Below are 26245 nucleotides of genomic sequence, written 5' to 3' on the forward strand. Positions count from 1 at the left end.
CCAGAGGGATGCGGGAATGGTGCAGAATGTGGACGGGGAGGGATGGGTGGTGCACAGATGCTGTGTGCCTTTACATAACAGCAGCAGCTGACTGTCTCTCTCTCTCTCTTCTGTGTGTGTGTGTGTGTGTGTGTGTGTGTGTGTGTGAGAGAGAGAGAGAGAGAGAGAGCTGCATTGCCTTGACTGGGGCTGTCATCTCTCTCTCTCTCTCTTCTGTGTGTGTGACCTTTTCTGGCATACACTTCACAGGACCGGTAGATCTCATAGAGACCAAAACATGGTTCTAATGAGGCCAAAGCTCACACCAAGGTAAAGGTAGAGGTTAGAGATATGAATTATGGTTAAAGGTGAGACATTTATCTGGTGATGGTAAGTTCAGGGATAAGGTTTCAGTGAGACTCTCCCAATAAGTGTGTGTGTGTGTGTTAGGTTGTGAGGATACACACACATACACACATGTATGCATATATATATATAATATAATACAATATAATATAAGAGGTATAATATGATATAATACAACTATAGGGACATGTGTGTGTGTGTGTGTTTGAATGAGAGGTGGATGAAAAAGGGGGCGTGTGTTTGTTTAATAGCTCGACCTGTCCCTGTCCGATGGGCGGTGTTTTTGTTTGTTTGTGTGCGTGAGTTTGATGGAGGGGGGGCGGAGCCGCTCGGATATGAGTAAATGACGTCAGCTCCCAGGTCGCCGAGCAGTGAAACAAACATGGCGACAGAATGGAGCGGGCAGCAGGGTTACATTCTCACTGTCATTATCTGCCTGTGGAGCGCGGTCGGGGGTCGAACGGAGGCGGTGGCGCAGGCTGCTGCCGCGGCAGCGGCGGCGGGGACCGGCGGCAGGAGCAGCGGCAGCAGCGGCAGCAGCAGCAGCAGTGGCGGGAGCCAGGTGCTTGGCATGCGGCTGGAGAGCAGCGACAAGCCCGCCGGCACCAATGACGATGGTGTCACCCAGGTGACTGAGCAGAGCTCCGTGGTGCTCCGGTTCTACGGGCTTCAGCTCCACTCGGGCACCTGGACGCACATTCGCTTCACGGAGCTCATGGACGGTGGAGGAGGAGGTGGAGGAGGTGTGGATGGAGAGACGGGTGAGGAGGAGGAAGCGGCGGCAAAGAACGGCAGCGGCTTGATGGACGCGCCGGACAGGACTTGTGCCGATTTCACGAAGGACGTCAGTGTCGGGACCTTCATGAATGTCAGTAGTCGCGGCACGTCGGGTCTGCTGACAGTTTACATTAAGCCGCTCCGCAAGAGCGAGCCTCAGAAGGAGTATGCCGTGTGCACGCTGAGCGCGGATGGGAGCAGGTGGCTGCAGCTGGGGGACAGTGATGGGAGGCTGCTGGTTGTGGAGGAGAAGAAGTCCTTGCTGCCCATGTGGTTCAAAGTCATCCTCGTCTCCCTCCTCTTGGTGCATTCTGGGATGTTCAGCGGCTTAAATCTGGGGCTGATGGCGCTGGACCCCATGGAGCTGCGCATCGTCCAGAGATGTGGCACCGACAAGGAGAAGAAATACGCACGGAAGATTGAACCGATCCGCAGCAAAGGGAACTATCTCCTCTGCTCGCTTCTTCTGGGCAACGTCCTGGTGAACACGACCCTCACCATCCTCCTGGATGGTCTGATCGGGTCAGGTCTGGGAGCAGTGGTGGCCTCCACCATTGGAATTGTCATCTTTGGGGAGATCGTTCCTCAGGCACTGTGCTCCCGCCATGGCCTCGCTGTAGGTGCCAACACCATCGTGCTGACCAAGTTCTTCATGCTCCTCACCCTCCCACTGTCCTACCCCATCAGTCGGCTGCTGGACGTGATGCTGGGTCAGGAGATAGGCACTGTGTATAACAGAGAGAAGCTTGTGGAGATGCTCAAAGTGACGGAACCCTACAATGACCTGGACAAAGAGGAGATGAACATGATCCAGGGAGCTCTAGAGCTCAGGACCAAAACTGTGGAGGACGTGATGACGCCACTGGGGAACTGCTTCATGATCAAGACGGATACTGTGCTGGATTTCAACACCATGACGGAGATCATGGAGAGTGGATACACGCGCATACCTGTGTATGACGATGAGAGGTCCAACATTGTGGACATCCTGTATGTGAAGGACCTGGCGTTTGTGGATCCAGATGACTGCACCACTCTGAAGACCATCACCAAGTTCTACAACCATCCCGTGCACTTTGTGTTCCATGACACCAAGCTGGACGCCATGTTGGAGGAGTTCAAGAAAGGTGTGTCTGTCATTAGATGCTTTAGGTGTGTGTGTGTGTGTGTGTGTGTGTGTGTGCATGCATGCCATCATCATAGCTGCACTCTTTTAGAAAGTAAAACCTGCAGCCAGGGGTGTTTCAAGGAACTTTGAGGGCTGGTACCCGGGAGGGTGGGTATCTAACTGAACTGAAGCGAACTTGTGGTATTTGACCTATTCTTTCTAAACATTTTGGTCTCTCACACATTTGTTATTGCCATGGATGAACATAATCAGCTGTGTTCAGTGACCTACTCCCCCCCCCCCCCCCAAGCTTGGGGTCCCAGCAATCGCCAGCTTTGCCTTTGCCCTGTTGCAACACCTGTGCCTGCTATCACACACACTCAGTCTGGTTTCCATGACTTCAGAGGACATTACATTGACTGATATTCATCTCCTGGTTACCGTAACTACTACTAACCTAACCTTACATTAACCTATTCTTAACCATACGACATGTCTTCATCCTAAAATGTAATAATTTACATTGTGGGAGCTTTCTGTGCTCGTAAGGAAAACATAAATGTCTCCATAAATGTGACCGTGTGAACAGATATAGGTCCCCACAACATGAGTAGTACCTGGAACACACACACACACACACACACACACACACACACACACACACACACACACAGAAGCTCAGTATGTGTCGATCAGCATCATTGATGAGTGGAACATACCAGCACACATCGAGGCTCTCACAACAACAACAACATAAAAACAGATGTAGTTAAAACTCTCATTTGAACATTGTGTTTTCAGGAGTGTTGCTCGTGTAGATCCATCTGGACATGAAAGAGTTTATATAGAGTGCATTGTCCCTCCTTTGAGAAGCACAAACATCTCAAACAAGCCCAGAGAAACCACCTTCATGTCCCCATACATCTGGATATCGCCTAAAACATATGGAGATATTATTCATAAGCCAATCGCCCGGCCTTACTGTTGCATTTGAGCGGCTACGACCAAAACAGAGGCTCAGTAACGACAACGACGGCACAATAAGTTTGCAATAAGTCAGTAAACAAATATTACTCATGTAAATACACTGTATAGTGCGGCGCTTATCCACGACATGGTCCCAGCTCGCCTCGACACAGTTTGGTTGTGTTTCCATTACAATATATTATAGTACATTATAGTACATTACATTACAATGTAATGTAATATATTAAAGTACCTCCTCAATGTGGGCGGAATCATCGCACCATGACACTATGGTTTTAGACATTTCCTTGGTAATTGTTGGAGATTAACCCAAGATTTTAGGATTTTAAGTGTTTTTAACTGATGTTCAAAACAAAACAGTGTTTTGACTGATACAGACCAATATGGAAATGATCAAAGTAGCGGGTGATCAAGTGATGAAAATGGATATAGTAACTGAGGTGTGCAGGTATTGCTTTAACACACTGGTGGTGTCGGTCACCCCTAAAATGACTGATATTAAATGTGCAGCATTTTGAAATAAACACATTCTGCACACATTTAGTAAATCTACTGCTCAGGGCTTCATGTTGTGCATGTTCTGAACTGCTCAGTCTGCTCATTGGCTGTGAGTGATCATGTCGGGAAGAGAACTGTCCCTGAGCTGGAAGGCTGGAGTTGGTGTTTAAACTCCTCAAATGCCCTTGAAAGAGTCACTGACCTGAAGTTGCTGTAAGCGGTTGCTGACTGTGAACTCTGACTTTTACCCTCTTGTACGAAGAGGCTGGAGGGACAAAGGTCTGAGGGCCAGAAAACTAGCACTGAGGCTGCTGCTGATGCTGCTGCTGCTGCTGCTGCTGCTGCTGCTGCTGCGTTGTTACGAGTCGTTCTCCAGGCTAACGTCAACCCGGGAAAGGGCGCTGTCACAACGACGCACAGACTCCAGGCCTGTGGGCGCTGTCATGTGGAGGTTAATGAAGTCTGAAGTCTGTGTCACTTTGTAAACAACGAACTCTCCTGCACCAGACTCCATAGAGAAGTGCAGCATTTTTAGCTCATGGGGGGGACACAGGAGCTGCAGCTTCATTTAGTTTGTTTGTATCACTGAGGTCAATCTGAACTAACAGAAGTCTCAAAATAACACGTATAAACTCACTGATGGACCTGTAGTGGATAAAAATCGTGACGTTTGTGCCGTGATGTAAAATAACTGATTTTCTTAATGCACTTTGGTGTGGGGACTAAGCTATTTTCAGTTTCCAGTCTGAAAATACTGCTGTCTCGCAGTGAGATTAAGTGGCGGCCGTATTCTTTTTCAGATTGAGCAGGTGTAGATTTTGTAAAGTGAACCCATTGTTAATTAATTAAAATCTGTTTTGCCCGGTGAAGCAACTTGCAGACATGTTTGCGAGTGAGAAACGCTTGTTATTCCTCGTTAGGGGGACTTTCTGAAACTAAGCAAACAATCGCAGAGGGAGGGCAGAATCAGATTAGTGAGTCTTTACGATGTTTGGTGGCGGTAGACGATGGATGGATGGATGTTTACGGCAGTGTTGTAAAAATATGTTCTGTAGGGGGAGCTCTAGAGAGGGAAAAGGCGATAAAGCAACCAGACTTGCAAAGATACGCTTCAAAGTCTTCCCTCCATGTGATCTACTGTAGTTTTCCTAGTATGGACGCAGCTGTGGACAGACAGATGGTCTTCTGTCCTCAGAGCTTGGTGTTTGTGACCCGTCGATCATACGTCTTCACTCGTCTGTCGTGTGCATGTGTCGCATCAGCCTAAATGACACCTTCATGCACGTTCAGCTCTTGATCTGCTTTTGGCAGCTCCTTCAAGGCTCTTTTTCCAGTCTGGGCTATATTAAGACATCAGTCTGTCCTCTCAGTCGTCGGAATAAATCCGATGACGGGTCGAACAGTGTGACAGTGTGATGCTGCAGGCCTCTGAAATAGAAAGAAAAAAAATCTAGACAAGAAAGAGTGTTTTGCAGTGAAGCGGCAGCAGTGGACGTGTTTAGTGGCGACCTACTTTCCTGGCACTTGATTTCTTTTTAACAGCCTAGTTTGTGAGAACATGTAAAACTTAATAGAAACCCTTTCACAACCAGTTGTAGCCTGACTCTCTCTCTCTCTCCCTCTCTCCCTCCTTCTCTCCCTCTCTCTCGTTCTCTCGTGACCAGGTAAATCCCACCTGGCCATCGTCCAGAAAGTGAACAACGAGGGCGAGGGAGATCCCTTCTACGAGGTGCTGGGTTTGGTTACCTTGGAGGACGTCATCGAAGAGATCATCAAGTCAGAGATCCTGGATGAGTCGGACCTTTACAGTGAGTCGGCTGAAGTACCGATCAGGGATGGGTTTTGACATCTGGTACAATATTGGCCCTGGTTTCATTATTGGTCGGTGCAAAAGTATCGATGGGTGTCTGGTCAGACTCATCTGCTATTCATGTATACAAGAACGTTTCTCATTTTAACACCATTATTTTCTTTTTTTGGGCTTCATTGTCCTATCCTTAGAGGTGAAAAATATCTTTAAAAAAACAAACAAAAAACTTAATTATGTTTTCATCTCCCCCTCTTTGTGTCTGTTTTCCACAGCCGACAACAGGAACAGAAAAAAAGTGGATCCCAACAAAACCAAACGTGACTTCTCTGCCTTCAAGCAGGACGGCGACAGCAAGGTGAAGATCTCGCCGCAGCTCATGTTGGCAGCTCATCGTTTCCTGGCCACAGGTGAGGAGGGAGGATGTGTCTGTGTCCTCTGTTGGACACCGATACGTTCATTTTATATATTATATTATATTTAACTAATAAAACATCCAAAAAAAACATGTATATAACATAATCAAGAAATCACAGGTCCTTGAAATCCTTGAAAGTGTGTGAATTAGAAAAATAAAAAGTCAAGTTTTTGAAAACTGCCCTAAATAAACATTGAAAGTGCTTCATTTTAGTGCAAGTCAATATTTAGGTAAATGTGTCCCTTTTTTATTACGACGCCACCTACTGTTTCATGCAGGACAAACGTGGAGTCATAATTACTTACGTGCTGTGGACACTGTCCACTGTCTCTCCGCCGTTGACGTGAGATTCCGAGCAAAGAGAGAGCAAATGACGACGTGATGCTCAGGAAATAAACATTTACAAGATTCTCTGTCTCACCAAAGAAAATGACAAAGTCCGACTTTGACCAAGATCTCAAGGACAATCACTTGTCCAGATGCAGAGCCAAAGTCACAAGTTGTCCTCCCGTCTTAAGCTGTGTCAGCACATTCTAGTCCTTGAATTTGAGAAAATTGGTCTTGAAAAGCCCTTGAATTTGAGGTGTGGGAACTCATTCATTCTATTGGTTTGGTTTTCATTGACAAGCTTCCATTTCTTTCATGTTCTTGTCTTTTTTAGGTTGTGTGGATGTGGAATAAGAATGGACAAACAGTGATGTCTTTGTCTGTTATCCCTTTCACAATAAAATAATATTATGTTATATATTAAAAAAAAAACTAAATCATGCTGAGTCTCAATTTTAAGTTTAGTTTAGTTTTTCTTTTCTTTGTGTTTTAAGTCAATGCTTACAGGTCATTATTTGTTTATTTGACCCTTTTCTTCAAATGCAGAGGTGAGCCTGTTCAGCCCGCTCCAGATCACAGAAAAAGTCTTACTGAGGATTCTTCGACACCCGGACGTTATCCAGGAACTCAAGTTCAATGAAAACGACAAACGCGCGCCGCAGCACTTCATCTACCAGAGGGGTAAACCTGTCGACTACTTCATACTCATTTTGCAGGTAAAAATCATATTTGCACTCACAAAATCATATTTGCACACACTGTGAAGATGTTTAAGGACAAGCAGTCCAGAAAAAACCACAGTAACCCAGAGTAGCTCTAATCCAGTGTTTTCCCAAAGACTGGGTCAGGAATTGTCGCTCATTGCTATAAGATCTCAGATCTTGTCTTTTCGTCAGACTTAAACATTTAAATACGTCCTAACCGTTCACATACACCGTGTCACCACGGCGTGAGTGTGTGTCTTCACAGTGTCAGTCCTGGGGGAAGGGTCATAATCAAGTCCGATTGGATAACACTGGCCTGGCTGACCTATTTTAAACGGGTGACAAACACGGGTTTATCCCAGGTTAGTCTGGAGGGAGTATTAGTGCACAGCTCAACACGTCAACCTTTTAAGACATGAGGCATTTTTGCAAAAACAAACAAACAAACAAACCCACAGAGTGTAGATCAGACACTGGTGGAGAACAGGTACATTCCAAAGATGACTCCACATTATTTTGTTATTAAATGGGATTTTAACACTCTGACCAATCAGGGGCCGGCAGTTTGATGACGTCACACATTGAAAAAAAGGACCAGGTACTATCACTAAAGGAAACGCAAAATAACCGTGCCGTGCCAAGGAGAGTCGAGGCGAGTCGAGCGGGTGGAAACATGCCAATATACTCAGACACTGGTATAGTGAGATTAGATTAGATTAGATTTTCTACACACTTGTAAAGGGATCCATGAATGAATGAATCTAAAAAAACAAAAAACAAAATAAAGAGCAACAGCTGTCATTGACCACACATTCTAACAGATACACAGTTGTGTGTGTGTGTGTGTGTGTGTGTCAGTGAGGGCGGGCCCCTCCTCGCTCGCTCGACCTTCACTAATAGGATCCTCTTACATAAGATGACGACAGATCGAAGGGGAGAGAAAAGGATTGAAGGGTTTAGGAACGATTCTTCTGAAAAGAAGAAGAAAAGCAGACGAGAAGAGTCGCTGAGAAATGGCAGCAAACCCCCTCCTTTGCAGCAGGAGAGAGAAACAAGAAGAAAACAAGGAGAGAAGATGTCAAATAATTAGTGTTCATCTCACACACACACACACACACACACACAGGTTTGCACAGCTAATTTTCTGAGTGCACTGCACTTAATCCTGAACCTTAACCCTTTAACCTTCAGCTTATGTGACAGTTTTCAGGTTAGTTCAAGAGCACAACTCTTCCCACTTCCTGTCATTCCACATAATACCAACTTCAAAATAAAGCTTGTGTTACCACAGTTTTTTAGTAATTACTTACTTTTTTTTTTCTTTTCCATCAGTGATAGTACCTGGTGTGTTTTTTAGTACCTGCTCTGAGGAGGTTCCAAGCGAGCTGAGCTGATAATAAAATGTGACGTCAACAGACTGCCGGCCACTGATGTGTCGTCACAGGAAGAGTCATGAGCGCGACGTCGCGTGCAAGAATCAAACCGTACACTTGCATTCATGCATTCATCTCCAAACATTGAGCAAAGGAAATGTCTAACATGTCAACATTTAACAGAGGAGTCTGGTGTATTTAGTGACGGCGCTGCTGAAAGCCGACGATCACGAGCGCTGCGTTTCAGTTCAGTGACTGCGTCAGGGGCGGAGTCTGCGCTCTGGTCATGGAGGAAGGTCAACAAATCTCTTTAATGAACTGATTCTAATGATTCAGTTACACTGAAAACAACTTTACAAGTCACTCGTTTGTGTTTTATAAAACAACGTCACGGCTGTTTCACGCCGCTGTGCAGTAATGACTCCGCCCACGTTGAGGCGGTACTAGAGTAATGGAAAACGATACCGAACCGAGTCGAGCCGGGCCGTGCTGGAACTGTATAATGGAAAAGCGCCATTAGTATCACAAAATCACAATACACATATAAAACATCGATTTAATCATTCATTAATATTGTATTTTATTTGTTTTAAAATACACTTTTTGTTTGCGCTCCCTCACTTTTTTGTTTTTTTGTTTGTAATTCTGACCATGGGCGGGCCTTAGGAAGCTGCCTGCTGATTGGCTACTGAGTTTTGAACAAACGTTACATACTTAGAATTATAAGTTCCAGACACAGTGAGTCAAAGCCTGTGTCTACTTCCCAAAGCCTGTCCATGGTCAGAATTGCAAACAAAAAAAACCAAAAACGGTGCGACGAACAAGGGAGAAAGTGACAAAACACTGCAAATAATATAAAATACTGCCACTGTTTATGATCTCTATTACATGATCTTAAAATGCACTTATTACCTTTCATTTCAGATTATACCTGCTTATTTTCTTTGGCTTTTTAATCTTAAATGAAGGATATTTGAAGGAAATTGACCATAAATATGGTCAATTTCTGAATGAAGAAGAAGTGTACACTTATTTCGATTCTGTGTATGTTTTCATACGATTTAATTTCTAATATTTGATGTGCTATCAATGCAGCAGATTTTAAAAGCAGGAAAAGTCATCACAGATACAGATAACTCATCACGAAGCAAAAATATGTCGTCTCATGTCGAGATATAGATAACTGTGCATCGTCATCATCGTCATGGTCATGTGTTTGTTGTTGACACCTGAGGTGTCGATGAAGTAACTGCAGACACTCAGTCAGCAACCTGAGCTCAGCCCGACAACCACGTATATGTGTGTGTACGTCTGAGAGGACACATTTAGTTTCAAAACCTGTCTCTCTTGAGACATTTTGACCTCATGAGGATATTTTGTCCCGTCCTCACATTTTTAAATTGCTTTTTTTTTTTTTTTTTAAGGGTTAAGACTTGGTTTTAGGTCAGGTTTAGGTTAAGATATTTAGTTAGGGTAAAGGGGGATGGGGAATGCATTATGTATGCGCGTGTCCTCACTAAGACTGCTGTACAAGAACATGAGTGGACACTGGACCCTGGACGAGTGCACCTGTGGCAGAATGTAATATTCATGGCATGTCAAAGTGCCACAGGAGCTGACTCCTCTACGTTTGTCACGCAGCAAACGCTTGTTCATCAGCTCACACACAAGTGCAGTTTAAAGTGTCACATAATGACATAGTGTGTGTGTGTGTGTGTTTCAGGGCCGAGTGGAAGTGGAAGCTGGAACTGAAAACATGAAGTTTGAAACCGGCGCTTTCTCCTATTATGGAGTCATGGCTCTGAATGCACCATCGCTGGGTGAGACAGTGTTCACACCTGCACAAACACCAATAAACACACTCTATACCTTATATCTTTTACACACACACACACAAACACACATAAGTCCATTTTTAGCTGCATTATTTTTTTGCTGCTGAGCAAGCAGATGACGTACTTTGTCAAACTCAAATAGCATCATATTCAGATCAAACCAGGCTTATAGATACAATAAAGAAACACATTTACAGATCAAATTTGAAATTAAAGACGTGTCATATTATCAGTGATTGCAATTGGTCATTTTTCATACAAATGCATTGACTGACTCCTGAATAGCCTCAGAAGAGCTGAATATCAACACAAAAGAAGGGCATTCATTATTATTATTATTATTATTTTTAATATTATTATTATTATTATTATTATTATTAAGCGGGAAATAATTTATGAATGATTTGCTGCTGAAACCTGCAATATAGTGTTGATCTTACCTGATTTCCTCTGCTGTATTCCAGTAGAACGGCACAATAATTTGCTGTCGACCTCAATCATTTTTATCTAAACACTGAACAGTGTTAAAAGCCTCTGCCAAGTCATTTGGCAGTGGCTTTTATCCACATTTGTGTGTTCACATGTTTGTGTGTTCAAACTGACAACCCCCAGGTTACGCCAAATGTCTAATTACTAGACTAATGGAAACAGGATGGATCAAAAACACAAAAATGTCTCTGAATTCTACTACTCAGAAAAACCTGGTTGTTGAGCAGTGTGACGGGATCGTTGCTCTTTTGTCCCTGCAGCTTTAAGTCAGACATGGAACAACATTTGTTAAAATCCTATAACTCACAAAACAACTTTAATGTTGTAACTTTTATGCTGCTGTGACAATAAATGATTTTATTGGGCATTTCAATAAAAAACAAAACAACTCACAATATGTTAAGTGCTGGTGATGTACTTTGAAAAGCCACAAGGGGGAGCCTGCATCTTTCTGGTCATTCCATGACCTCATGATTTGTCCCTAACATAATAATTCAGATGATTCACTAAATATTTATTCACTAACATTTGTGTCTTACCAAAATGTAAAATATTGTGATTAATATTTGTAATATTGCTATAATATTGGTCAGGTTTTTTTATTGGGTCATGATCATTTCATATTATCCCATGCCGAGTTGCAACAGTACAAAGTAAATGTAAGATAATCCTAAATAGGCTGATCCATGTGTCTACTGACGCTGTTACACAAAGTGCTCTGACTGTCGGTCAGTGAGCTCACACTAAAGTCGACAGGTCAAGAGGCTTTAGTCCAAATAGGGAAACACTTACTGTCGACCGAGTGCGTCTTCTGTCCTCCAGGTTGACGGGTGACGCCTGAGAAATTGAACTGGGAGGAAGAAAAACCCACATAATGATTTGTTGCCACTGTTTCACTGGGGTATTTTTAGACATTTACAGTTAGGCATGTATATATATATATATTTGCCTTGTAGGGATTGAACAAAACAAAAAGCATTTCTATACATTATTGCCCACTTTCAGGGGCCCAAAATAATAGGACAGACTCAAAATCATGATAAATAAACATCACCAAATTCTTTATTTATTTAAAAAAAAAAAAAAAAAAAGCCACCAAAAGCAAATTCAACCTTTGCAGTCACGGAGGTAACAGGACACACCTCACCATGAAACTGCTTTTCAGTCAATTGTATAATTATTTCCATCTTCCTTCCTTTCTTGCTGTCAATCGCGACATATACTGATGCACTGGTCTTTTTTTGACTCTGAAAAATGCATTCAACCTCCGTCATCCAGACAAAGCTCCTGAATCAGTCGATGAGAGACTGATTTTTCGGTTGTTTTGTACAGTCTGGTGGCCGATGTCCTGCAGCTCACTGTCTGTGGAGAGGAGCATTGATTGGTATTTGTTTTGTCCAGTCCCACGACCTACTTTTGGGTCCTGACCTATCAAGACCAAAGACCAAACTGATCAGTGATGAATGATAAAACAGCCTCTGTGTTTCTGATTCCTATTTTCAGATGACTGATCAAAGTTAGAGAAAGTTATGGTGATTTGGCAAAAAAAAAAAAAAGGTTGCATAATAGAAGTCAAGGGAGGGACAGCTGTGAGCTGTCAGCCAAAGATGCGGAGATGTTCCACACTCACTGACTGCAGAAGTTACAATGCCTGCATTGAGCCCATTGACATTTTCTGAGAGTTCATTATTTCTTCTGTAACACAGCAATAGACGCAGCGAATAGCGGAGCTGTCCTGTTTGACATCGTCAGTTTCCTGCTGATTGGCCCTCCTCTGTTTTGCCAACTCTACTTGCAGGTCCAGCCTTAACGCAGACTCTTCCTGCATCTTAGTGAAAAGAGAAATGTTAGTTTTCTTCTCTGTCTCCAGCCTAAACCGCTCCTCCTGCAGCTCTTTGGCCAGAGACTCCTTCTGTTTCGACAGAGACGTGTTCTCCTTAGACAGCCTGGCATTTAGAGCATGGAGGTTACCACTGAGCTGGGCCTCAGTCTGGAATTTGATGGAGAACTCGAGGTTTGATGCTTTCAGGACCTCCAACTCCTGAAAGAGAGCCTCTTGCACAGCGCATACTTGTTTGACAGCCTTGGCCTCCTGCTGATGGTCCAATTTATGCTTCTCTAATTGATTCATCAGTTCCAGTTTCCGGCTGTGCTCCTTCTGGACCTCATTGGTGAGAGACTCCTTCACTTTAGACAGAGACTCGTTCTTGTTGGCCATTGTGGCGATGTCGGCAGACAGCTTGTTGTTTTGAACCTTGAGGTTGTACGTGGTCTCCTTCTCCATGTTTAACCTCTTTGACAGCCTCTGGTTGGCTGCTTTGAGGGCCTCCAACTCCTGACAGAGAGCCTCTATCATGGTATTGGTCTGTCTGGAATCTGACTCCAGTCTCCAACTGCGCTCCCTCTGTAGGTCTTTGGTGAGAGATTCCTTTTCTTTGACTAACAACTCATTCTTTTTGATCTCTGTAGCCAGGTTGGCTGACAGCTTCTTATTTTGAGCCTCAAGGTTGCAAGTGGCTTCATTCCCAATGCTGAGTCTGTTTGACAGATCATGATTGGCTGCTTTTAGGGCCTCCAGTTCCTGGTGGAGAGTCTCAATCTCCCGCTGAAGGGTGTCTTTTTCTTTTAGTAAGCACTCCCTTAGATCAAGTCTCAAGGTGTGCTCCCCCTGGTGCTTAGCAATGAGAGACTCCTCCTGTTTGGACAGAGACTTGCTCTTTTCGATCTCAGTCTTGAGCCTGGTAGAGAGCCTAGCATTTAGAGCCTGAAGCTTACTGCTCTGCTCCGTCTCATTCTGGAGTTTAGTGGAGAGCTCAAGGTTTGCTGCTTTCAGGGTCCCCATTCCCCGATGCAGAGCCTCAACCTCATGCTTTAGGCCATCTGTTGCTTTCTGAACAGCCTCAGTCAGCTCCAGTCTGAGTGCATGCTCCTTCTGCAACAAAGTGCTTTGAGACTTGAACACTTCTGAAAGACCCTTATGGGCCTTCATCTCTTTCTCCAGCCTGGTTCGTTCCTCAAGCAGTTCTTTGGTAAGGGACTCATTTTCTTTGGACAGAGACCCCTTCGTTTTGGTTTCTGTGGCCATGTCAGCAGACAGCTTCTTATTTTGGGCCTCCTCCATATAAAGTCTGTTTGACAACTTGTGGTTGGCTGCTTTCAGATCCTCTAGTTCCTGATGGAGAGCCTTAAGCTGCTGCTGATAAGCGTCTTTTTCTTTTTGAAAGCACTCGCTCAGCTCCTCTCTCGAGGTGTGCTCCTTCTGCAGCTCTCCTCTCGAGGTGTGCTTCTTCTGCAGCTCTCCTCTCGAGGTGTGCTTCTTCTCCAGCTCTTCTCTCGAGGTATTCTCCTTCTGCAGCTCTCCTCTCGAGGTGTGCTCCTTCTCCAGCTCTTCTCTTGAGGTGTGCTCCCTCTCGAGCTTTTCTATCAAGCTGTGTGCCTTCTGCAGCTCTTCTCTCAAGGTGTGCTCCCTCTCCAGCTCTTCTCTCGAGGTGCGCTCCTTCTGCAACTCTTCTCTCGAGGTGGACTCCTTCTGCTGCATAGCATTGAGAGAATCCTTCAGTTTGGTCAGTGACTTTTTCCTCTTTGTCCCAGTCTGGAGTTTGGTATAGAGCTCAAGGATTGTTGCGTTCAGAGCCTCCAGCTCTCGACAGAGATCATCTGTGGCAGTACTGGCCTGCTCTTGGTCGACCTGCTTCTCCAGTCTCAAGGTGAGTTTCTTCTGCAGCTGAGCAATTTCAGGCATTTTTGAATGAACAAGAGATTTATTTTCTTTGAACAGAGACTCATCCTTTTGGTTCTCTGTAGACATCTTAGCAGACAGCTTCACGTCCTTAATGTCAGACAGCCTGTGGTCAGCTGCTTTCAGAATCTCCAGGTTTTGATAAAGAGCATTATGCTTCTGTTGATAGGTGTTTTTTACTTTTTGCAAGTAATCATTCATCTCCTGTCTCAAGGCGCGCTCCCTCTGCACCTTAGCAGTGAGACACTTGTTCTCTTGGGCGAGAGAGCGATTCTTCTTGGTCTCTTTAGCCAGACTGGCACTCAACCTCTCGGACTGAGCGTCAAGGTTATAAACAAACTTCTCCAAAATGCTCAGCTTTTGTCGCAGACTGACGTTGGTTGCTTTGACGGCCTCCAGTTCTTGATGAAAAGACGCTGTCATTTCCTTCTCATTTTTGCACTTGTAAGCAGGCATTTTCTTCACATCTACTCAGTTTGCTCAATGTTCTTCCTTGGTGTTTTCGGGTTAGTTGTCATAGCAGGTTCTGTGTTGTTTTGTTTGTGGTGTTGTTGTTGGCAGGTGGCTTTTCTTTGATGTTTGACAGCTTTTCATTGTTCCCTTCTATTATCTTATCCTCTCACCTCAAAGTCCTTATCACCTTCTTCTTCTGTGGTGTTTAAATGCTTTAAGTTGCATTAATGCCGTCTTGACGCTTCTCCTTCTAGTAATCGCTGGCAGGGTGCACACTGCGATGTGCAATGCTACCATCCACAGTTCGAAGTTCTAATTCCTGTACACATTCTATATTTCCTTACTCTTATTTCCTACTCCACTTTGATCTGCACTTGATCAAAGGCAGATCTAATGTTTTTTAACATGGTTACATACAGATCAAAGACAGTTGAGGCGCCTGATGCAATTCCTCCCGAAAAGAGGCACAATACAGATGTTCTTGATGAGCTGATATTGTTGACACCTGAACAGTTTTGAGCAGTAGTTAGTGACCCAGGAAGGGACAGAAAAACCAAGAATCATAATTAAGACTTGAAAATAGGGGTGTGGATATAAATTAGCTATGAACCGAGCATTAAGCTGTCCTGAATCAGGTAGATGAAACTGCTATGTTGTTCTATGGTGCTTTTTCCATATACAGTTCTAGCACTATTTGGCTCGACTTGACTCGGGTATCAGGCATGACTGACTATGACTTCATAGCACCGTGTCAACATGGGTGGGGGTCATGCTATGGCATTAGGGGATATAGGATTAAGAATGATTTTCAAAGACCTGATATTTAAGGGAGCTATATTTAATATGCTAAAACCCTTATCTTTTCTGTGTTCTAGGACAGACTATGGCTGACGTGTTATGAATATTAAGTTTGATAATGATGTATTTCTTGAAAGATGGGACTTTCTTTTCTTTTTACTTATCAAAACATGAATTGATGAAGCTTCCTGGCACATTGGGCCCTGGCTTTACCTTTGGAAACAATAGTGAGGATGCTAACTTAGCATTCACATAATAAACTGCAAAGACCAACGTTTTGTGCAAAGTAATGTATATATACAGTGTATATATACTTGTGTGTGTATATATGTATATATAGTCATATATAGGAGCTGCACCTGTATGAGCATTGTGCGGAGGAGTTGAAGTGTTAGCTGTCGCACTAACTTGCTGTACAGTGGCTATGATTTATAACACTTTAAAATAAATCCTGAATTAAGGAAAACTCGAATCTTTCACAAAATGCAAATTGTATGCTGTGCCTCCTAGTGGAATGCTCTGTAATACACATAGTAAAGACCCAGTGCCAGAAAACGAGTCATAACGCAGCTAGTGGTCAACAACTAACCGTGGCAAGTGGTTAGCCATGCTAACACAAGGTTGTGAAATTGTCCAATTGTGCCCTTTTTATATGATTCATGATGTATGCATTGTCTTGTGTTGTCCATGCATTTACCATGTGTTTCAGTCAGGAATATACCTGTACACATTTTCATATTTGAAGTAGCCCCCTGTTTTTTATAGAAACAGAATAAACATCTGTGCTAACAAATTTGGGAAATTTGTTAAAATTTCACTCATTGTCTTTTAAAATGTCTCTGTGAGTTAAACATGCCTCGTGCTGTGGGAACCAGGCACTGGATTAGTGATTGTTGCCAATATTTTCACCACAACAGAACACGACATCCTTTTGTTGCCAAAGAAATACATCAATGTGGTGGACCTCCAGCGATAGATGTGATCTTTACACCCTGAATTCTATAAGACAAAAACAAATGAACGAGCTCACCTCTCTCTCTTTGCCCTCTTCCTCCCCCTCCTCTCTCTCAGCAGTCACCCCTCCGCTCTCCCCAACTGTGGCATCACCCCCTCCGCGACGCCTCTCTCTTAAGAGGTTTTCTCTGTTCTCTCGTTTCCCAGGTAAACACTGACTCGCATGGGTTTCCTCCTTTAACCCGATCTCACCATTAACTCCTCTTTTCATCACCTTCCGAGGCCTGATCCAGCAAGTGGAGGCTTGTACGCAGCTAACAAGAGTTTGATTTTAACTTCAGCTTGTGTCGACTGTGATTCTACTCTTTATGATGCGGTCACACTGGATGCGCCATGAATTCTCAAGTCATGAGTAGACTTTTCGTCGTGTGTGAGGGGCGGCGCATTTTCATTTGCCAGAAAACCGATTGCGTTGGGATTCTCGGAGTGAAGTCACGTCCCTGTCTCAGGATAGATGTGAATTTACACAAAAGTAGCACAGAAATAGCCCAAAAATGCAGCATTGGTGGCGCTGACCGATGCATGGTGAGTTTAAATACAAAGTCAATGCACAGAAGCGTATGTGCATTTCATGTTGGCCAAAATTTAAATTTTGGCTCATGGAATGACGCAGAAACCTTCATCTGTAGACGCCATTTAAAAAAAGCTTGGATTAAAGTCAGAAAGGAAGAGAGTTGCAAATGCACACAAACATGTGTTCGGTGTGACCACAGCATTAGTGTTGAAAGCATATTTACAGTATAGATCGCAGATTGCAGAGAATTTTTGGCGTGGCGAGTTTCCGTCCACAGTCGGTGCACAGACGTGCATTTCATGTCTGAGCTGGATGCAACGTTTTTACATAATTTGCTCCATTCGCTCGAGTTAAAAAATGCAAAGAGTTCTCTCTAACAGCCAATATCCATCCATCCATCCATTTTCTACCACTTTATCCTCCACAGGAGGGTCGCGGGGGTCAATCTCACCATGGACAGTTCACCAGTTTCAATTTAGAGTGTCCAATTTACCTAATCCCCATATTGCATGTTTTTAGACTGTGGGAGGAAGCCGGAGAACCCAAAGAAAAGCCACCCACTGGGCTTCAACCCGGGTCTTCTTGCTGCAAAGGCAACAGTGCTAACCACTACACCAACCGTGTGGCCTAACAACCAACATATACATATATATAGTGAAAAAAAAAATTCTCAAAGACATTTAAAGAAAACAAAACATAGGCTAGTACCTTGAATTTTCAGGTCAAGTGCACACACATGGAGAGAGGGGAATAAACACTCAACTTGTCATATTAGGGCATTAACAGAAAAGCCGGTGTTGCGACGCTACGTCAGTGGCACATGTCGTGTAGTATTTATATACTAACAAAAGTTTCCAAAAATGATGTACTATTCCTTTAAGCACAGATACTCTTCTGAACTGAGGTCCTCTGGTCATCTCTGGCAGCTTCTCTCCTCTAACTCAACATTCCGTCCACATCACAGGGACGACCGTCCTGCCCCTACATCACCCCATGTCCACGACGTCACTATAGACAGCCAATGAGAGAGGTTCCTCCTCTGAACGCACTTTGACTCATCACATTGGCATGTTTTCTCCTCATCACCAACACTCCTCACGCCATTATTGACTGCATTCATGTTCCAACCTTTTCTGACTCACAGTTGTCTTGTTTTCATCTCGTCGATTTGTGTCTTGTTGTTTTAATGCCCAAGAGTTTGCGTGATGTCTATTTCTACGGTGGCCCCGAGAGCTCAACACACGGCAGCTCAAGAAAATGGATGCAAATTTATAAAAAATATAAGCAATACAAAAGGTCTCACACCAAACCGCAGAAGCATGCATCACACCCCCAAAAAAACACAGCACCACACGTTTATGGCTTACGATGCCATCAAATAGCATTAAAGTGATGGTTCAGGTTTATTTCAAAATAAAAGTGTTTTTGAAACAGAACGATATAGGGTTCACGAGGGGTGGGAATCACCAGAGACGCCACTATAAGATATTATCACGATATTTAAGTCACGATAAGATATCACGATATTTAAGTTCCGATAAGATATTATCACGATATTTAAGTCATGATAAGATATTATCACGATATTTAAGTTCCGATAAGATATTATCACGATATTTAAGTCATGATAAGATATTATCACGATATTTAAGTCACGATAAGATATCACAATATTTAAGTCACGATAAGATATCACGATATTTAAGTTCCGATAAGATATTATCACGATATTTAAGTCATGATAAGATATTATCACGATATTTAAGTCATGATAAGATATTATCATGATATTTAAGTCATGATAAGATATTATCACAAAATTTAAGTCACAATAAGATATCACAACATTGTAAGCTGGTATAGGATACAATCGATTTGTTTTATGCTAATCCCAATTTTTTTTTTATTTGTAACGCCAAGCAAAATATCGCAATATTTCACTGTAACATATTTATAATGCAAATGAATGTGTAAATATAAAAAACACATTTGAATGGTAGGGCCACATGAAACTGATAAGGAGGTTGAGGGTTTGAGACCATACAACCACACTTGATTAAAAAAAAAATCTCTCTATTTTAAAGATATGTATCGGCTGTTATCGTTTGTGTTACCATGACAATGTTTTTTTCGGAATTAGCTTGTGTAACTACACATTAGCCATGTTCTGACCTCTCTGGGCCACCATACCAATTTTTTAGTATTGTCTTTAATCTTCCCCTTCTTCCCCCTCTTGCTCACCCTCTTCTCTGTCAATCCCAGAGTTCCGTTCTCCGTCACACGGGGGAAATCTCAACCGCTCGGCGTCGCTGAGCTGCACTGAGCGCGCTCCTGAAGGCGGTTCAGTGAGCGGGAGCCACACTCAGATCCCGGGCACTCCTCTCCAGTACATACCAGACTTCTGCGTGCGAGCTCTCACTGACCTGCAGTTTGTAAAGGTAACTCTAGGTGTCAGTAATGGCACTTTTCCACTACATAGTCCCGGCACGCCTCCACAATTTTCTCCCTTCAGGCATTAATACTACATCGATGCTTTTTTATGGCATTTGTCCCCATTGGAAAGTGGTTACAGATGGAGTTCGCACTTGTCTTTTGATTTTGAAGTTTTCGGTTTATGATCTTCTTGGCCTTTACAACCAGGTCTTGCGTTTCCACCAATGCCAATTGGACGCAAACCCTATAAAAACCCATGTGAGAATGTAGCTAAAACACATTCCTCCTGGATATAAACCTCTCTGACCTCTTTCAGCGTTTTTCTTTTGTTTCTCTTGAGATTTCAGCCTTCTAAATGTGAATATTTTCTGGATTCTTCGCTCCATATAACAAAGAAATCATCATTTTGAGACACCGATCAACATTTTTCAACTGTTGTAAACAATTTATGAACCAAACTACTTATTAATCAAGGAAATAATTAATCGATTATGAACTGACCCTGCTGAGACATCAATAGATTTATGTCTCCCTCCCCGGGCAGTGCGGAAAAACCTCTTTAATTGCTGTTATTGCTGTTTTCATTGCTTATTAATGTATTTTCCCCTGCAGATCACTCGTGCTCAGTACCAGAATGGTGTCCTGGCCTCCAGGCTTGACAGCACGGCGCAGTCTCCAGAAGGCAGCCACACTCATCTGGACAAGTCCGTCTATTTTCCCCCCATCACGCCACCGGGGACACGCACTCCACTGCTGCTGGCCACGCCTCCTGGGAAGCGGCCACCCTCTAACGCTCACCCGACGCCGCCCGGCAGCCGCTCCGCTCAGCCGAAGACTTCCTCCTCTTCCGGCCGCAGGCCGAGCCATTCTCTGCCCCAAACCACTCCCTCTCCAAACAGCCACACCCCCCTCTCCCAGAACCCCCCGTCCACCGTGAGTGCGGCACCGTTTGTCCTCAACCCCCACCCCAATCTGCCCTCCAAGTCCCAGCAGTCACCGGAGAACGGGCTGGGTGAGACCACGGCTCTGCTCAGTGAGCAGCAGAACTGCGTGGGCCCCCGCAAACCCGGCCACACCCAGGCACACCCCCACCCACACACTCATGCCCACACTGAAAGCACCATCTAACTAATTTGAAAATCCCTGGAGGAAAACCACGTAAAATCCCCGGGCACAACTTCCTCTTGCTGTTTGCTTGTCGTCCCCTGAACTTCTTTCTGCAGACGTCGGGGGGTGAAGCTGCGGATTAGCACATGGTGTGTATTTTATAAACAGAGATCCTCCTTTATCCACCTCGTGCATGCCCCCACCCATCACCCCACCTCCACTGGAAAAAAGATGAGGAACAGACGACACAAAAGAGCAAAAGAACAGGAAATGCTGGTACGGTTGCTAATTGGTTTGGTTTGGAACAGTACGGTATGGTTTGGAATGGTAGTGCCCCAGGTCAGGCTTGCATTTTGACTGAGAACAGTACCTTTACTTGGTAGGCGGGGGGTGGGCTGTGCCCGATGGCAGCTTCGGTGAGATACGTAGCATCAAATATGACACAACAGGAGGCTCTCCAGCAGCTCAGTTGGTCTCAACAAGACAAAGTCAGACTTCGTATGAGAATAGACTGCGGGCGCTGAAGAAACACCGGTCGCAAGGGAGTGACATTATCCTGTCGCCCAATCAGCTGACTGTCATGGGTGGAGCCGGTCTAACTCCACCCCTCTGGTTCCCCAAGGGAAGGGTGCCAAAAATGGAACGGTTGGGGGCCGGTTATTTAGTTACTGTTCCTAATGAAAATGTAACGTACCGTACTGTTCCAAACCGAACCGTTCCACTCGGTGGAAACACGGCTATAAATAGAGGTGTGTGTGTGTGCGCGTGTGTGCGTGTGTGTGTCAGTTCACCCAAATCACAAAAAGACTTAAAAGGTTTTCTAATTTGGTTTGAAAATATTTCCTCTTATTGAAAGTCCTGAGGCTTACAGTGTGTTCACGCTCCACTTGATGTGACTCTGTGGTCACTGGATCATTTGTGGTGTAAACTAGGGCTGCAAGTAATGATTATTTAAATCTATAAAATATCAGAAACTGGAAAGTTATGTGAAGCAAAGAAACCAGAAAAAATCTGATAAGTTGTTTTAACTATAAAAAAGGACACTCAAAGAGATCATAAAATTAGTTGACGATTAATTTACTTAACTTACAATTAATAATCAATTATTCGTTGAGGCCCTATTCTATCAGTTGAGTGTTCAGCATTTATTAGACCAAGTAGTTTATTCTGCAGGTTCAGCTGGTGAGGCAGCTACTAAAGGCCACTAGGTAGTGCTGCTGCTCTCAAACAACAAAAACAAGCTGTTTTCCAGCTTCTCAAATTGTCAATAAACCAATATATTAAGGTATTAATACGATATCTGACCGAGGAGAATTTTAAAGTAATTTTTTTTTAAAATAAGAAACTCATCGTCTCAAATTTGGAATATTACAGAATTAGTCACCAGCTATTTATATCATCGATTTATTGGTTTTTAGTGGGGGGCGGTTTAGAATTAAATCAAGCTCTCTTGGGTTTTCAGCTTCTTGAACTCCACATAACGAAGAAATCATTCTAACTAAATAATTTTACTTACATTTGAGAACATCATCATTTTGGAGGTTTGGAAAATAACCAACAACATTTTTCATTTTTCACGTTTCATGGACCAAGCAACGATTAATTAATTGAGGAAATAATGGATCGATTATGAAAATAATCATTGTGTGCAGCCTTAGTTTTAGTGTTTTAGTTTTTCAGACAAGAACAGAGAGTTTACATTCCCTCCTGGTGTGTCCAGATCACGGCTGCCTCCCTCACCCGTGCGTCACTGGTCACTGCTGAGAGATGTTTTGCATCCATTTTCCAAAGAGTGAAAAACTTCCACAAAGTTATGACGTTTCACAGTCAAAGTTTTATTTTCCAGTACGTGTGAATTTTGGACAGATCGCTTGTTTCTAATGTCGTTTGTTCGTTGGAGTTGAGCTTTATTTAGTCCTGGTGTGAATAGATAAATATACTTATTTTTTTTTATTTTCAATATGTTTCATTTATTCCTATGCTTCCGTTTATATTCATCTCTATATGGCTTTAAAATAATTTGAATTGTCAGACTTTTCAAATTCAAATCAATTAAGTGATGATAATAGCTTTTTTTGAAAAAAACAACAAAAAAAAACTAAACAAAACCGTTAATTAAACGACAATAATTGAACACTCTTGACGTCTATAACACTTCCAGTGTCTGGAAGTTCTTTCTTACAGTGTAGAGGAATAAATGGAAACCAATGAGTGTCTGAAAAGCAATTCCAAATTTTAAATTCCGCAGCATGGAATGGGAAGTAGTTAGTACGACATATATTACCCATGGTTTGTAGGTGAGGAGCTAAAATGTGAAGGTGGCCATGTTTATGGAACACTTCCTGACCAAAGCAATATGTCACGCTAAGTGATAGTCATGTGACAGTTTGTGGTTTTATACTTTAAAAGGTTTCGCTTGTTTAGTTTTGCGTTCTTCGATTACACGTCAAAGTATGACTTATGTTTCCAGTTTCAACCAAATATTCCTCACTGTGAATCGAGCTCCCGCTCAAATCTTTACGCAGTCAGAATGAATTGAACGTCTGACCCCTAACTGGACCTGACTTTAGCTGCGACATGCCGACATGACACTGTGGACTGAGGTCATGCACTGTACGTATGTCACTCGACAACCCAGTCTCCCAAGATCATATGTTGCCTTTGTCCATTTCTGCAAATTTCAATCAAAGCGTTTTTGATTGATATCGGACATTTTAATCGCTAACATTACCTTACAAACAGTTACCCTTAGCAACAACTGATCCAAAGTTAAAGAGCTGGCTTTTAGCGCTAGTTGTAAGTGACATTCTGTACATGCAGTCCATTGGTGCCTTCAAATGAGAACTTGTGTTTATGATGGGATGTTTTGAACATACAGCTGTACAGCACCAGCAACACCAGCTAGCATGCAGGTAATGCTAACATAATGTAGGCAGAAGGGGAAAAAAAAGTCAACTTGGAATGTATTACCAATGGAATTAACTTCTGACTTTAGTTTTTGAAAAGAATTAGAATTTTCAAAGTGACTCATCTCATAAACACTATAAACACCACCCTATTTGATATCACTCTATATTCCTAGCATTACATTTCGGCTTCATTTGCTGTCGCTTATCTTTATCGGAGATTAGAGATTGTTTGGTGCGTTCGCTTCATGATAACTTTTATTTTCCTTCCTTAGTCGCCCCGGCTTTCTTCAAATTGTCTTTCTTTCTGTGATTGTACATATTGTAATGTATACTTGTTTGAATGAAACATATATTTGGAAACCTAGCACAAAGGTTTGCACATACAAGTTTTATTCAAATAAGTATACATTACAATGTGTACATGCCATACACGCGCGATCAACATCTTTAGTTTTAGTGTAGCAGCACTACAGTGCCACATACAGGCCAGGCATATGTACTGCAGCGTTTAGAGTCGTTTTGGGAGGGTTCGTGTAGATGAAGACATTTCCTGAAACAATTTACGGAAAACATTTTGTTTCCATGTGGATACAGGCATGCTAGGTTGCCTAGCAATGTTGGTTGTGCTACTACAATTGAACACCAACTTTGTTGTGTTGAAAACTTACCAGGTCGCAAACACAAGTTCAAGAAGGCTCCATTTGAAGGCTCATAGTGTGACCGAGAACACGCAGTGAAACATAACGAACACCTGTGTTTTTCCTACTGTGACCTGTCAAAATGTCTGCAGTGAACAAAGTCCCGTTAGCTTCATTTATTAGCAAGCTTTGAGTGGGTTGTTGAAAAACCATGTGGACAGACAAAGAGAACGGCTTCAATCGTGTCTGAAGAGAACAAGTAAGCACATGTGTATTGATTAACCCTTGAGCTAACAGTGAGCCCCAGGGTTAAGGATTCAAACTCGACACATTTAGAGCACAATCACTTTCAGTTTTAATGGACAACAAACTTTCCACATCAGGTCTTTGACTGGGATTTGACGGAGTCTTAAAAAACCCTGTGTTGTTATATTTCACACAATTTCCATATGGTTTCTTTGTGTGTGTGTATGTGTGTGTGTGTGAGTGAAGGGATTATTTCATAAACATGGCACTTTGAAGAACATTTTGTGTGGGCAACCGATATTGCGCGGTGTAAACTTGTGTTTGGATGATGTTTGCTTGTTGTCCAGTGGGCTGACCACGCGGCAATAAGGAGATTATCGTGAGAATGACTGACTGAAGCGGCTCGCTCCTCGCTCTCGCGTGGGTGACGGAGCCCGAGCCAAGACTTTAAAGCTGCTAGCATGTTGAGCTACCTGTGTTTTTCCCCATGTATGCTGTGACATTGAAACAAGTTAAGCAACTGAAAAGAGAGAAATTATTTTGTAGCAGAGGATATTTATTTGAAAAGAAACAAGTGAGAAAAGCTATCTTGATGTATAAGCCAGCACTGATTTGAAATCACTTTAAAGTTGTGTAGCATAAATCTGAAAAGTGAATATTTCATTTTTTTTTTCTTTTCTGGAGTGAAATGAACAAGACTGGACCACCAACGGGACAACAACAGGCTCCTGCACTGCAACGCCAAGAGCCATAACGTTGTTCACTGTATCATCAGTTCAGAGGTATTTAAAGGGGCTTTGATGGCCCCAGGAAAAAGGGACCTGGGGGGGCCCCACTTTGAACCAGACGCCACATTCCCAGAAACTATAATTCCAAACCAAAATTGAAAATGACAATTGATAACTAACTCTTTCATTGTAACAAAATCTACCATTTCTCCCAAGAAATTCTGAAGATTTTAATGGAGCCTCTTTACGCCAGCCTTGCGATTTGTACTGAGAACAGTACCTTTGCTTGTGTGAGCTGTGCCCTATGGCCCATAGGGCCCATTTTCAGGTGGCACTGCTACTAAACATGTGACATCACGAAAAAAGCTCCACCCTGACTATTCTGTTCTCTACTGTGTTACCCCAAGGGAAGGGTACAAAAAATAGAACTGTTACTCAGTGGAAACGCGGCGTTAGGTGAGTGGATTACCGTGCTGAAAACTGTGGTGTGAACTAGGTTTTAGTGGGTTTCAGACCACATGGCTATTTCCTGTCAATAGCAAATCAAAGAATTCAGCGTGGTTCTTTCAGAATTGTCAATTTTGCCCGCCCTGTTCCAACGTCCCTGCATCGGCTGTTGATGTATTATAAGCTAGATCCTCCACTAAAGCCACAAATCAACTGTAATGGATTATTTTCTTAACTAAACACATGTGCCCATAGTTGCATACTGTTTATTCATGGTTTATGAAATGACCATATATTAAACCTATGGCCGGGTGTTGTTTAATAATATGCTAATGAAGGGTGGAAACTCTGTGAACACCATATATTTTATTTATTCAGCAGGTCAATCTGCTCATTGCAAATACACATTCGACATAGCCTTACCTTTATTTACACAAAGTAATTGTATAGACCTGCCTGCTGGTTCATAGAGGTCTCATGTAGCAATGTGTCCTGTACTGGTTTCCAGTGAAGCCACTGGCTGGCTATGGGGGAAATGTGAAATCAAATGT

General features: G+C 43.0%; 2 protein-coding genes across 4 annotated transcripts; one reads left to right on the forward strand and one right to left on the reverse strand.

The window, feature by feature from the left end:
- Positions 1 to 672: 672 nt before the first annotated feature.
- On the forward strand, positions 673 to 23399 carry LOC131446626 (metal transporter CNNM4). Of its 3 annotated transcripts, none has more exons than XM_058617995.1 (8): positions 673 to 2249; positions 5380 to 5523; positions 5798 to 5932; positions 6814 to 6983; positions 10068 to 10164; positions 16730 to 16819; positions 19449 to 19624; positions 20232 to 23399. In XM_058617995.1, the coding sequence occupies exons 1-8, from the start codon at positions 689 to 691 to the stop codon at positions 20745 to 20747; spliced, it is 2889 nt and encodes a 962-aa protein (XP_058473978.1). In that variant the 5' UTR covers positions 673 to 688; the 3' UTR covers positions 20748 to 23399. The 3 variants fall into 3 exon arrangements, with proteins under 3 accessions (XP_058473978.1, XP_058473979.1, XP_058473980.1); XM_058617996.1 differs by having other exon boundaries at positions 680 to 2249; positions 16733 to 16819; XM_058617997.1 differs by lacking the exon at positions 16730 to 16819 and having other exon boundaries at positions 680 to 2249.
- Positions 11292 to 15457, reverse strand: LOC131446628 (trichohyalin-like). The gene has a single exon (XM_058618001.1). It carries the CDS (start codon positions 14861 to 14863, stop codon positions 12311 to 12313), a length of 2553 nt encoding a protein of 850 aa, XP_058473984.1. The 5' UTR covers positions 14864 to 15457; the 3' UTR covers positions 11292 to 12310.
- Positions 23400 to 26245: the final 2846 nt, after the last annotated feature.

Source organism: Solea solea, chromosome 19, assembly GCF_958295425.1.
Source record: "Solea solea chromosome 19, fSolSol10.1, whole genome shotgun sequence".
NCBI lineage: Eukaryota > Metazoa > Chordata > Actinopteri > Pleuronectiformes > Soleidae > Solea > Solea solea.

Bases quoted from the DNA above. Each gene is read 5' to 3' on its own strand.
- LOC131446626 (XM_058617995.1), top strand. From the start codon at position 689: ATGACGTCAGCTCCCAGGTCGCCGAGCAGTGAAACAAACATGGCGACA. The intron at 5,524-5,797 runs GTGAGTCGGCTG...TGTTTTCCACAG, and splicing joins GGATGAGTCGGACCTTTACA to CCGACAACAGGAACAGAAAA. The intron at 5,933-6,813 runs GTGAGGAGGGAG...CTTCAAATGCAG, and splicing joins TCATCGTTTCCTGGCCACAG to AGGTGAGCCTGTTCAGCCCG.
- LOC131446628 (XM_058618001.1), bottom strand. From the start codon at position 14,863: ATGCCTGCTTACAAGTGCAAAAATGAGAAGGAAATGACAGCGTCTTTT.